The sequence below is a fragment of the Sycon ciliatum genome, chromosome 2 (assembly GCF_964019385.1).
Source record: "Sycon ciliatum chromosome 2, ocSycCili1.1, whole genome shotgun sequence".
Taxonomy (NCBI): Eukaryota; Metazoa; Porifera; class Calcarea; order Leucosolenida; family Sycettidae; genus Sycon; species Sycon ciliatum.
The window spans coordinates 28,747,090-28,761,616 of record NC_088644.1 but is presented as its reverse complement, the minus strand read 5'-3'; the positions used below and the strand labels follow the sequence as shown (position 1 = coordinate 28,761,616).

The 14,527-nt window shown below is 45.7% G+C and overlaps 1 protein-coding gene across 2 annotated transcripts; it reads left to right on the top strand.

Moving 5' to 3' along the window:
- The first annotated feature begins 3,492 nt into the window (after window positions 1-3,492).
- Window positions 3,493-7,875, top strand: LOC135809570 (uncharacterized). Of its 2 annotated transcripts, none has more exons than XM_065322946.1 (5): window positions 3,493-3,642; window positions 4,441-4,599; window positions 4,871-5,026; window positions 5,902-6,732; window positions 7,240-7,875. In XM_065322946.1, the coding sequence occupies exons 1-5, from the start codon at window positions 3,508-3,510 to the stop codon at window positions 7,396-7,398; spliced, it is 1,440 nt and encodes a 479-aa protein (XP_065179018.1). In that variant the 5' UTR covers window positions 3,493-3,507; the 3' UTR covers window positions 7,399-7,875. The 2 variants fall into 2 exon arrangements, with proteins under 2 accessions (XP_065179018.1, XP_065179019.1); XM_065322947.1 differs by lacking the exon at window positions 3,493-3,642 and adding an exon at window positions 3,656-4,071.
- The last annotated feature ends 6,652 nt before the right edge of the window (window positions 7,876-14,527 follow it).

Genomic DNA, 14,527 nt, shown 5'->3' with positions numbered 1-14,527 from the left:
TAATATTGGCCGGTGTTTCCGCCGAGTCTTGAGATGTTGCAATAAATAATAATAATAATATCTCCAGCTTCGGCATTGGAAAGTTCACATGTTTTACCAATTACCACAACGTGCAGGAAAAGGCGTTTATTACTATGACCGCTTGGTCATGTGCTGAGTAAAGTCGCTGACTCCACATCTTACAGAGCTATCAAACTTTCGATCAAGGCGAATGACTTCAAGAAACCCTGATGATGACGCCCCCTAACCAGATAGATCGTTTTTAGAAACATGTGAACTTTCCAATGCCGAAGCTGGAGATATGTTATTTCCCAGACCAGCAGAGCTTGGCTTGACATTGTGAATCGCCAAAAAATGAACTTTGGAATATCTGCATTTCCCCTGACAACAGTTGGTAACAATAATCTGTCGTAGTAAAATTGAAACTAGTCCTCGTACAAGTACTTAGCCTGCTAAGGCACATTGATGGAGTCGAGGCAGATTTGCCTGGAATATTGAGAATTGAAAGGGAGTGTAAATTTGAACTCGAATGGTGAGCCAAAATAGTTATGATGAAGAAAGGAAAAGGACAAAATGTTACGAGTTATGACAAACTGTCCACCAACGTAACCAGATCTTATACAGCCAGCGAGTGCGACAAAATGGCACAAAACTGACAAGGAGTACTGAGACATTCGGCGACCTGACACCTAGCTCCAACACTTCTCCAAGGCGCACACCAACAACCTTCAAATTACTTGGAAGGCTTTTAAATTGGTACTTGGTTCGTCTGTTTGTCGAGTGTTTATATGATTTCTTTTACACTGACCTGTTGACGAGTACGAGTGTTTTGTCAGGCCCCACAGTCCGCAGATGTGCTGCAACAAACAGGTTTGTGTGAAAGAAATTAGGTTTGTGTGTGTGTTTGGGGGGGGGGGAGGGGGTACGTGTGTACACCAAGTCAGTTGTATTGTGCAACTCTGCAAGTAAGCTCGTGACCAACAACGCTACATAATACATGTACGATACATGTATTGTATAGTTTACTGTTGAAATGTAACGTTAATGTGATACTGAAATACATGTACATGTGCTGACTATGTGTATCTGAAATACAATATGTACATGTACATGTACATGTACATGTACATGTGTATGTGTATGTGTATCTGAAATACACGTACATGTACATGTATGTGTATCTGGAATACATGTACAGTCAACTTCGCTATTAACGACTGCGGATATAACGACAATTCGCGAATAACGACATAATTGTCATGCTCAGAGCAAAGTCCCATCCAACTGTGACACATATAATGGGACTTCGGGTATAACGACACTTCGCGAATAAGGACACTTTTCTGATGCCCCGCCGAGTGTCGTTATAAGCGAAGAAATTAGTTGACTGTACATATACAAGTCATGTAGTAGTCGGATATACATGTAGCATAGGATCAAGCCATCGTCTACACCACTACAGATCTCATTCGATGGATACTGGTGATACTGGTGATACTGAGGGTCAGCGCAGCACCTGTACACACTTTCTACATTCAACCCGCAAGCACAGGAATAGTTCATGCAAGTGCAGCATCTGCGTTGTTTGGCTACGGTGGAGTCATAACGCGGACATGAGATACCCCGATGGTGTCAGACACAGCACACATGCACATACAATCATACGAACAACACAACAACTCATTACTGTCCGCGCGCACAAGCACACGCACAAGAACACGCACGAATGGCTGCTAGTACATGTACAATCATGTACATGTATAGCGCAATGTCCAAATAATTGGCGTGACTTCGTATCGCACATGATAATGATGGGATGGATACACGTCACGTGTACATGTACATGTATGTGTCTCGATATCTCGTGTCTTCATGAATATGACCTACATGTACATGTAAAATACTCATGAACATCTCGAGTACCTTTGTCGGAACACTCTGTAGTATTTTAACGGCCCACGAAACCCTCATGCATCATGACAAGACCAACTTTCGTGGGTAAGAGACCAGCAGCTAGCTGATTGCAACCTTGCCATTATGCTGTGATCACGAGAAAAGCACATCGGTGGTTCTCAGACTCAGTAGAATGTTATGTAAATCCGGTGTCCAGGCTTGCAGCTGGATGTACACTGACATTGTACAGGTAGTGGGCAGTACACGCATCACACATCAAGAGTGCATAAACATAAAATGTGCACATTGCTCTCGTTGTTGATGTTTGCAACTTTGCATCCTACAAACCTCGCATCGCGAGAGGCCCTTAAACGGCGCCTGGATTACTTGGAACTCTAACTCGCACACACATGGCCCACCATTATTGATGTTGTTTGAAGTTTGAGGAGAACCATGGGACACAATAGCCAAGATGAGAGAAAGAGAGAGGGGGGGGGCTGCAGAAAGCTAGAGTGCTATTCTTTCTGCTGCCCTTCTTACACACGGATTCGGCGAAGGTCTATTTCTGGAGATAATAAACCACAGCGTCGGCGAAGATCGATGTCGGAGTGTCCTTCATGCTATTTCTTTGCCACCAGTGGATGTACATGTACATGTATGCCATTGCTAGGTAAAGACAGAAAGTAGGCTGCAAGCAGCCCAGCAGTTTCTCTTCTTGTTATTCCTGGCCATTGTGTCCAGATGTTGGAGTCAAGCAAGCCGATCCAGAGGAGGCAAACGGCAATGAATGTCTCTGGCAGCTCTGCGTACACGCCACATTCAGCCACATTGTCTTCCAATATGATGGGTTTGTTTTTGAAGATCCTTCTCAAAGAGTATAAATAGCTAGAAAAGTTTTCATTTCGGTAGACAGCTACTTTCGAACGCAAAGTTGAGCCAAGCAAGGGAGAGAGAGTGAGAGAGAGTGTGTGTGTGTGTGTGAGAGAGAGAGAGAGAGAGAGAGAGAGAGAGAGAGAGAGAGAGAGAGAGAGAGAGAGAGAGAGAGAGAGAGAGAGAGAGAGAGAGAAGTAAAAAGGAGCAGAAGAGGAGGTGTACCACTGTGTGTACAGTTCATTACTGTACCCAGAAGGAAAAGCAAACGACAATTTGCAAAGCAAATAAGAAACACTCTGCTTGTCATCCACGAAGACAATGGCTGACATCAGAGGCTACGGCTCCGGGACAATCAGGCCGCTCTTTCGTTTCGTCTTGTTGGCGGCTACCTTCCATGCTCTGCTGTGGCATATGGCCGCGCATGCATCAACACCGATATCAGGGGACGGTCTTGTGAGGTTGCGTTTCGACGTGAGGCTCGACGACAGTTTGGACGAGAATGATGCCATTCTCTCTCCGCAACAGTGTCCAAGTACTGGGATGCTGCATCGAATGGTGTCCGTGATCCGTCGCTCGTCTCGCCTCCTCTATACTGGAACAGGAAAACGCGCCTTCATTGACCATGTGAGAATTTTCCTGCCTTTCCACTGGCCACGCGACAACTTACCAGGGAACGCTCTCCAATGCGCCGGGGAAGCTGATCTCGGTAACCATGCGGTTACCATGGTGTCCGGAAGCAAGATGGCGGGTGATGTGTGTGGTGAAGCCGGAGACTTCGTCTTCGTAGCGCATGACGATGAACATCCAGGCAGCGGAAATCATTCGATGGACAAACAAACTCTCCGAGTGCCTCTCTCCCTTATCACCAATTGCAACGTAAGTACAATGTAGTGTTTTGTCCCTGCACTCGTTTACTCCTGCAGTACAATGCTACCGATAAAGATACTTTACGCGCCAGGGAGTCGGTCTGACTTAGTTCTTGCATCCGCAAGAACACCGCCATATCCTCAAGGCGCAGATGTAATGCAGTGCAGATCCTAAAATAGCAAATGTTTTGGGGAGCAATGGTAGAAAGGAAGCAGAAATTCTCCTGTTTCTTCAAAGTGCCTAAAGATATTTTCAATTCTTAGACCCTCCGTCATAGGGTTTCTACCCATCGCTGCAATTTGAATATGCAGCAACTTCGGCTGGCACTGGAATACTGCAGAACGGAATGGCTATGACAGCATTGATCTAGCGGTGGTTGGCTGCTAGCTGTGGAGTGTTGAAGGAAGATGTCTTGCGGGCCAACGTGTGGTTATCATGGTAATGCTATCTCTGGGTTTGCAAGTACGTGTACATTTTACTCACTTGGTCAGGGTGGAGGCCAGACACTGAATCGAAGATCGGGGAGTCAGTGTTTCAACCAGGCCTCCGAGTCACATGCACATGTGCATATAATTCGGCGACAATCACGCAGCTAAATACAGAGCGCCAGAACAAAAGCTCACATGAATTTTAAAAGGATTCCATTTTGAAGTTGAATTCAGCTCGAGTTATAATTCAACTATCCAACATTCACAACCTTTTCAAGTTGCCGGTAATAATAATTCTTAGCTTTTAAAGTACACAAATGGACTGCATGTATGCCCATGGTTTTTTCTCACGGCATTTCATGACTGTTCTTGCATGCAGGTGTCCTGCCCAGATCCAGCAAACATCTTCCTAGCTATTCTAGCCAAGCTACGCTGGGGACCGGCGTTTGTGAGCAGCTCAAGTGCTGCACAGAGTTCAGAATCCACTGCAGGTGTTCTGTCTCCCATCTTGAAGAGCAGCATCTCTGGGTCATACGAGGTGAGAGGCCTAAGAATCGCCGTGTTATCCCTCGCTGGATGGTAAACACTTGGTTTATAGATCCTGAACCCTCAGATGCAATTTTCTTCACAAACCCCAGTCCCAACATTTTCTACAACATACAATTGGCAATATGGCATACTGAATGATACTTGGGTACCCAATCACTCCTGCAACTTTTATCTACACATACTGGAGTGGTGCTTTTGGACTATTCTTAGCTGTACTTGGCACGCTATTCTCGTATCAATGGAATATGCTCTTTCCACAGGTTTCCCCTACCAGTAATTATCAAGACTTGTCTTCGGGAAGCCCGCAAGACAATGCAGTAAGTACAGTCCAGATGCTTACCAATCACCGTGACTTGAAGCCACTACTGAAACGCACTGCAGGCAATCACGGCCATTGTCCCAAGACAAACTTCAGGGTAGGTGTTTAAAGGTTACAGTTTGAGTTTGAGTACTATAGGACAGCTAGGCTAACTTCAGACTTGTAGCAGGCAACATTACCAGTGAATGTTTCCATGCAGCTGAGTACTTTCAGACTTCAGGGTAGCTGTTTTAATGGTACTGTGATTGCTATAGAACAGAACTAATTACAGGCTCGTCACAAGCAACATTTCTGAAAGTTTCCATGAGTACTTTTATTGCCTTCTCTTCACGTGCATACACTGAGGGGCAGAAAGTAGACTAACCAGTACAGTATCTGATATACAATGTAAACTGGTGATATAAACAGCAGTAAGAGGTATGAAATAGTGCGGCTAAATTCATAGTGACGAGACACAGAGAGAATATCACCCACAAAATGCATAGAAAGTGTTGATTTTCAAACATATAGACAAAAAGCAAGTCTTCTAATCATGCACACGTGTTATAAGTGTGAAGATGTCAATGTACTCAAAGTGGGGTGTGACATATAGTGTGATATAACAATAGACAACACATGTACAGAACTAGTGATGCCCTGTATCCATTAGAAGAGAAGGCAAAGAAAATACCAGTAGAATGAGTTCCTGAAATGTTGCCAGGGAGAAGTCTGAAGTTAGTTCAGTTCTTGAGTCCGTTTTCACAACAGTGCCCTAAGAAGCTAACTGAATTCATTTACTTTACTTTTACATAGTATAAGATTCGGATACAGAGAGACCAGCATACAGGCACCATAATTATGTGCTTGCCTTCAGCGATGCCTATATATGGATAATAGTGTTCAGTCACGATCTGCTTCTATCCACCATCCATGAATTAGTGTGAGAATAACACCCTCTGTGTATGATATCCTATGCGTGTGAATGCAATGCAGATACTCCGGGAATGCTTTGGCGAGGCCACTGTCTTTCTGGTGGACACATCCCCGAATGTGACGGACGCTTTCCTTGTGGCAGCTGGCAACGCCATGATGGAGTTTGTCACAACAGCATCACGCACCACTGCTGGCAGTATTGCAGTGATGGCGTATGGAGCAGCTCGCAGTTACTCTGGCCAGGCGCAAATGATCTTCAACAACGAACCCAAGACTTCGAAGGGCAAGCGCCTCCTGAGAAAGCGTATCAAAAGTATCGCACGAAGGCCATCGATCTCTGATGCTCCTGATTTGTCCAGTGCAATCAGGCTGACTGACCAACTGCAAAGCAAGTCACAAATTTGGCAGGACATCATAGTGATGAATCCAAACGGTATCAGATATACCACACCATCTGGACATACATATCAAAACCTGGAAGTGCCGTTCCCGTCTTCTTCTCAAGCATCTCCATGTTCCATCGAGAGCACCACCAAGTCTTCAAGGGATTGCCTGGCCTATCTTCGTGACAGTCTCTTCACTCACTACCTGTGGAAGCCGAGAAGTATCTTTGAAGACAATGTCATGTTGTCCACACAAGATCTGCCCTACATGATGCTTCCTGCCCAATGGCCCAGGCAAAGTCAAACATGTGCTGGATCTCTGAGCAACAGCACCAGTGCTTCATCCACCTCGTGGTGCCTCAATGTGAAGATCCACAAACTGCGCGCTCGGAAGTTGAGGCGTTTCCAAAGCGATGGCCAGAACTTCACCCTGACTTTGCACATCAGGTCAAGCTCAGTGCAGCAGACCGTGAACTTTGAACAACACTCCAGCAGGCTTCTTGCAGCGGTGAGTGAGAAACTTTGTATTTCTAATAACGTATGGAATGTATGCTGATGACTTTATGCCACTAGCACTTCCTGCTGATGCCATTCAATACCAAAGACATCAATAGTGATGAAATCACATAACCCGACTTGATGGGAGTGTGGCCGCAAGTACCGGAGATTCTGTTATTGCTATCATGTAATATAGTAGAACATTGCAGTCATCTAAAAGAGAATTTGGTTCCTCCCAATACTAGCTGGAGATCGCACCTTGTGCAGACTTGATTGACTCGCGATCACCACATACCTCAAATGCAGCAAACAGCTACTGTATGGTGTTGTCAGGGGCGTCAACTGAAGACATGCTCAGCATGGTGTTGTCAGCCACCGCAGAACCATCTTAGCGAGGTGCCGATCACCTTCATCAAAATTTTGGAAAAACTTGATTGTGGAAAACATTGGTTAGCTGGCTTGCCTGCCGCAATAACCCAAGTTGTACACTGGTTCTTTTTTTTGTATTGTGGCACAGGTTGTGACGGTTCCAATCACACCAGGAATCCAGTTAGCAGAGAACCGAGTAGTGCGCTTCAGCATATCAACCACCTTGCCAGACAACAGTGCAGAGCAGTCTCTCGCTGTTACTGCCACAGTCCGTCTGGTTTGTGGACACATGTCGTGCACTGCTTAGGGTGGTTAGAGCAGCTTGCGCTGAACAACCAAGTCTACAGCGACGTCACCATCACATGTGCTGGTGCATCATGGTGTCCGTACTAGCGTTGTAGAATTCAAGCCCCTACGGACGGCTCTCTCAGAATCTTGTACATCTAACGTTATGATGCATGTGGCCTAGTAAGCAATGCATACTGAACTGAATGCCTGCAACTGTATGATCATGATGCACATGTGTGGAGTTTCAGTTAGTTACCATTGACATTGTCACTACTATTAGTACTACTAGTCAACTGATATGCTGCATTACATTATCATACTTCATAGTGCCTCCAGTACTGATCATCGCGGCTGTATTCCTGATGGTATATGTACACTGTTACACTGTGACCTCTGCATGGCTGGTGTCTCCTTGTCATACACATTCCTGCGCATGCACACGTATGTGTATGTGTGTGTGCGTGCGTGCTTGCTTACTTGATGTATCACATGATAGGACCAGTGCATAGCACAAGCTATATGCCTAGCTGTTTGGACTACTCACTGAGTGCTCAATAGACATTGCATGCAATGCTTTCTACGTGCCACTTGTTCGGGAGTGTTCTCCCTACTATGCACACCATAACTATAGTATAGTTCAGTAAGCAGAACTGTCTGTCACAATACTATGGACTAATCTCAATCGGGTCTGTTCTGGCTGATGGTGGATAACTGTGATGTTGGGTTTACACTGCGTGCCATTCCGTGGTGTGTCTACCACTACGATAGCCGCCTATGTGAGCTGGCTAGAAATCATTCTAATGGAATCTACGGTGCCAAGCCAGTAGTGCCAATGGAGCCCAGGCTACAATACAATGAAATACTGCGCAGTACAATGAAATGTCAGAATAAAGCTCAGTGCCTGTAACATACTAGAGCATGGGGTAAAAGCGGATCCTCCCCCAGCTTCATTGCAACTTGAGCCACTTGGCTATACGTTCAAAACTAGCTACCACCACATCAGGTCACGAACTGAAACAGGAGAAATACATGATAAAGTTGATATAGTGAACAAATCACACTATAGAGGTTATGCGAATGATGTCGTGGGGTGAATCTGCGGATTTCTAATCGGCACCAAGTATACAGCGAGTTGCTAAATATCTCTAGTGCCTGCTTCGTAGGTACAATGATGAGTGCACATTGGATCATAAGGTGGGGCGCACACTGCTAACAGTTAGAATGATGAACAATGTATGTCCGGTTGTATGGAGAACTTTTCCCTCATCAGGGTTAAAAGTTAAATGACAAGACGTTTAAAAGCAGAATGTACAGCTGTACTTCAGGAGTACATAATATTATTGTAGATATACAGTTTTTAAAACAGTCACCTTGAAACGGATGTAATGCCTCTGTTAAAACAGTTGGAAAGTGATGTTTCCATGTTCATGTATGTGACATTAGTTGGACGGTGGGTTGTGTGACTCATCTTATCAATCATTGGGTACAATCCAGGTTAACCCAGCTGCCTAGGTGGCTAGTGGCGTTCAGTCAAATCAGCCCTTTCATGTTGCGGTGGAACGGTCTGCGAAGAAAATGTGTCACTTCTCAGCAATGATGTGAATTCAGGTGCTAGTGCAGCAGGGTCTTTGCTGTCTTCATCAGCATCGTAATAATGAGTACAGTGTATGCAGCTAACACATCTGAGCCATATAGCCATTCGATGCATTGAACTGACGGGATGCAAGAGCATGCACACAATCAGGCGTCATGAACCGCAAGCCAGCACTCAATGATCATGGTGTTTGGACACATCCAAGCTACCTCCACCGGCATTCAATGCTTTGAATTGACGGGAGGCAAGAGCATCCACAGGAGTAGACGTCATGAACAGTGAGTGTGGGACAGCTCCAAGCTTCCTGCAATAGAATTTCGAAGCATAGCTTGGCAAGGAATGGATCCAGCAGGTTTGATCGCACTGGACACCTTCGACGTGCCTGCATCATCCAGAGGAGATACCTTTGCAAGGACAAGGTGTTTGTTTAGCTCCTCTGTGACGTGCTCCATATCCATACGCACAGCTCCATCGAGTCGCAACAGGTAGAAAAGCAGCCTGTCAACACATTCGGGTAGTTTTGAGGTACGCAAGCCTGGGAATTTCAGAGGCTCATACAAACCCCTCATCAATTGACGGTCATTCATCCTGATGAACTGCTTGTACATATCGTTACTCATTAGAGCTTTGCTCCATAACGGGGGGAAGCTTTTCCGCGTCATGACTTCCAGAATACATAGTCCAAACCTCCAGAAGTCTGCTGACGAATCAACTAGAACTAAATCCTCAGTTTGTTGGATTCCTGGGCGTGGGAATAGTTCAGGAGGTCGATATGCAGCAGTATCACTGAGATTGCGCCTGTCTACCTTCTCCCCTGTAAATTTAGCAGAACCTAGGTCGATCCACTTCGCAATCTGTGTGCCGTCAGCTCGCATGCTAACACAGATGTTCGATGGTTTCACATCAAAATGGATAATGTGCAGAGAGTTGAGGAAGTGGAGACCTGATGCAGCATCCCGCAGCAAACCTAGTCGCTCATTATCATGCCGCAGAGTGCGGGACAGCTGGCCAAGTGTGCCTTCTGGGAAATAGTCCATTTCGAATCCTTCACAACTGCTGAACTTATACCAAATTGGTTTGCACGTTGCAATCAGCCGATCCATTTTCTCCTGCCGAATTTTCTCCTCGCACCTCTGTACATACATGGTTATAAGGAGTTCTTTGTACAGCATCTTAGGTTCGTACCTATGTTGAGCAGGGTGGATTTTGTGTAATTTCAGCACAGTTGGACCGGCTTCAGACTGTTCAGTGCTTTCGGAGCCCTTCTTGGGAGTGACCTTCATCACAAGTCTGCTCGTTGAATCTGAACTATAGATACATTCGCCTGGGTCCTTCACATCCTCCACTTGCGGTGTTTCGATCGTAACAGGTTTGCTGGACTGGCATATGGCCTTGGCTCGTTCGAAGTTATCCGGGTGCGGAATGGTGTAGCTAAACATAGTGAAACACTCCTCCAAAAAACACTCCTCCACAGTGCGCGAATCTCCCGTTGCCATTGCTTCTAGGGCTTGTGTTCCTGCTGACGCTGCGTGCCGGTTACTTCGTTTCCCCGATAGCGAGCAGTAGGGAATAGCAAGCGGCCACGTTTCAAACCAATCTTCAAAACCTTCGGTCGATGTACCCTGCCACAACAGATCTTTCTCTCTCTCTGTATCTGTTTCTCGATGAGTTCTACACCTTTGCCTAACGCTAAAATACGAGTATTGTATCAGTAGTGTCTTGTCGACCTTTCGCTAGTGAGAGTTCGGCAAAGGCTGCTTCCGATGAAGTGGACGGAAAACTGAACCAGTGAAAAACAACTCTCGCACAGCTCTAACTCACTGCAAAGCGAAGTGACACAGTTTTGGCGAAGTCTTGCCGGTATTTGTACCAAGTAGATTCTACCTCGACTTGTCTTTGCGTGGCTTTGCTTCGCGTCTCGACAGTGCTTTGATCCACGTAGACGGTCTGCCATGGCTATTATCATGATTACCGGTACCGGTATGTAGACCATGCATGGTAGACCTGCCTCTGCCTGATGACATGAAGCCCACAACAACAAAAAAAGGCACAAGCCCGCCGCACTGTGTGTAGACTCTACGTGTCAATGATGACTATTGTTAGTATTGAGTATTGTGCTGAACCACTCAAAAAATCGGGACGTTGCTCGACATGCATGCGGTCTTTGTAGATGAACTCCCACAACCTACGTAAGTGATGAAGGATCTACATCATCATGGTCATTGTACTGCTGAGTGATGTCTATCATAGACATAGCCTAGGTACAAACTACTTTTATTCTATAACAGTACTGAAGTAAGTAACCCGGAGTGATAGCTATCAGTATCATGTCAGTATCACTCATGCACCCTAGGCCTAGCCACATGCAGATCTACATGTACATGTATGTGTCAAATGTATGTACATGTATGTTAGATCTACATGACAGCACAGGTTTGAAGATAACAGCCTGAGGATCACTCACACTTTTCCTTTGCTCACCATTGCCATTGGCATTCATTGGCATTGCACCAACAGATTTTTGAAAGACTGTGGTTTATCACTGTACCCACACACGTCACGCACAAACTAGCGCCACAAATACTCAGCCTATGTACTAGTACAACAAGTCTCCTGCCTACAACATCCACACACACACCTTGCTCACTACCTCCTGCCCACATCAGCTACACATTCTGCCGCTAACATTGCACTGCTAGCCAGCTAGCCCCTGCCACACTCTGCACAAAGCCTCCTGCCTAAAATAACACCGCTAGCCCTGAAAAATAGAGCCCCCCCCCATTCTCACACAGTTGCTCATACAGCGCTACAAGACCCACCCTCTCCTGGCATATCTTTACTTATAAAGAAGAGGCACCTGTGACGTTTGGCACTCCATCCTCATGTTGCCTGATGTTTGGGAGAGCATGAAACTTGAAGTAGCAGCAAACAAGCCTTGATTGTCCTTGTTTTTCTGTAAATCTGTACAGGATCTGTAGGGCATATTCAAAAACATTGGCTGTGGCAGCAGTATTGGATACATGCAGGCCACGTCACTTGATGTCAAATTCCCAATCGCTTCACATTCAAAAGCCAGCCGTTTCCAGTATGTGACCATTGCTCAACTACAATTACAACATTATTGGAAATAATGACTGATCTTATTAGAATGCTGTTCGCAAAGAAATAATTGTTCATAGAACGGGAGTTGGGCCATGGGATGTATGGCTTAACTTGGCTTTATTGTATTGTATTTATTTAAAAGGATTCTCCAAAAGCAAATGGATGCTTATCACGGAAGTCTCCCACATAAATATCGCAAGAAAAATGGGGAAATGGGGAGAGGAGAGTGGAAGATGAAGCATGGGAAGAAGGGAAACAAGTACCTAAATATCGAGGTATAAAAGCAGGAAAGAAATCGACGAGGGAAGAAATCACCTCTGCAGATAATAGCGGGACATTTAGATGAAAAAAACCCAGCAAGGATTAATTTCAAGCTTTATATTAAATTTTACAAAATTCACAATACCATGAAACAATCAAGTCATTTCCACTGCAGAATTAGACATTTTTTAAAGAGTAGACAAGAGGCATATCTACATTTCACAACTGTCCAGACGATTAGTGTGTAGCGTAGCGATGAGAAGCAAAAAACTATGCAGAAGCAGGCATGTGACCGTGTGAATATAACATGGAAGTAGAGAGAGAGACTCAGAGAGTACCTGAAGAACTGAGTCTGATCAGGTGAGTCCAGCACGAATCGGAAATCATTCATCACAAATTAAAGTTGCTTTGCCAAGGAATGGAAAACCTTACACACACACCATCTTCAATCCAAGTGCAAAAATAATTCTCAATTATTTTTCTCTATTTTTGCAATGAAGAGACCACTTGGATTGAAGATGGTGTGTGTGGAAGGTTTTCCATTGAAGTGGCCGCAGTGGAGCTTGCGCACATTAAGAAATGTTTTGCCAACGAAAGTTCTACAATGTAGAAAGAAAGGGAAAATATGGATACAAGCTAACTGTCCTAATGGCCAGCACTAAACTGAGTGGTGTCCAAGTGTTCATATGGACTTGCCTGCTAAAACTCTTCCCCGGACATTGGTTCTACATCTACTTCTACTGGCTCTTCATCATCTTGGTCGATCTGGAGGTTGGGCTCTACCACCTCCGAGCATTGGTCTGGGACATAACCACCATCATCATCACCACCGGCACGACTGTCCTCAGCTCCAGCAGTAGCAGCATCTACCAGTGCTGATGACGTCATTAGTATGCCAACAGTACAGCTTGTTGTTCAGTGATGCCTGATGGCTTCATCGCAGTAAGTGGTCGATTCCAGGCCAGGTAATCAAAAGCACAACCATTGTTACTTGTGCTTGTACTCGACGTGTCATTGGTGGAAGCAATATTAGCAGCGGTATCTGCTGGCTGGCTCTCCAGCTCATCCAGCACTGACTGCAGATCTCTCTTAGAAGTTAGAGTCTTACCGTTTTGCGGCGAATTGAGCGCAGCTTGTCATCCCCATGTGACTCGACGGTGTCCAGACGAAGCATAGTGCGAGTCAGTGTGTTTTCCAGGTGCAGGAAAGTCTTGCTTTGCTTGGTGTCAGTAAACGACGTGACCACTTCAATCTTCATGGCGAACAGCATCAATTTGTTTCGTCACCGCCAAGATGGTTGCAAAGCTGGCCATCAACGCTGCTCTATCCTGGTATCCAGCTGCGTTAACTGCAGCGACTTCGATCTCGGGTTCGACATCAGTGCAGTGTGTACAGGTGACGATAGACTAGTACAGTGCACTCATTCCAGCACTGGATGGTGTAGTTACTGCTGCTGCTGCTAGTATAAATAATTGGTGTTATCGAGCTTGGTTTACTCATCCTCTGAACTTTCTTGACTGCTTGCCTCATAAGCAGGCTGTAGTATGGCATGGTTACTGAGAGGTGATGTCGGAGATTTGCGTTGGGTATGTCTCCTGTCCAGCAAATCAGCCAGGGCGCGCTCAGCCACTGGTTTCGCTTCGTCTTCAGATACGCAGTCCCCCAAGACGAAAATGATAGTAGCAGACTGGCCGAAATTTAAAAAAAAAAAAAAAAAACGCAGTCAATGACAGGGTAGCGTTGGTGCTGCTACAACACGTAGAACTGGTCGACGGAGATTTTCCTCCACTGCACTCTGCGCAGGACTCGACTAGCGGTTCTGGTAGACGTCACTGGAGTTCGTTTGCTCACTGCCGGACTACAGGCGTGAGTGAAAGCCGAGTGAACATGACTGTGGTGATTGGTCGCGGCACCTTACCTGAGAAGTTGCAGCTGAAGCAGGTGCACGTCTTGGCATGGTCGTTGGCCGCGACATCCAGAAGCTTGGTCGCTCGTCTTCTAATGACTCGTCCGATTCATGAGCAGGGATATACAGTGGGCGAGTTGCCAAGTCTGCCATCTTGCCATTTCCGCTGGCCGCTGGCTAGAAATCCTTGTGATGGAATCTGCAGTGCCAACGCACTGGTCACCTTCGATGTGCCTGCATCATTCAGGGAAATGCCTTCGCAAGGACAAGGTGTTCTTTGATCTG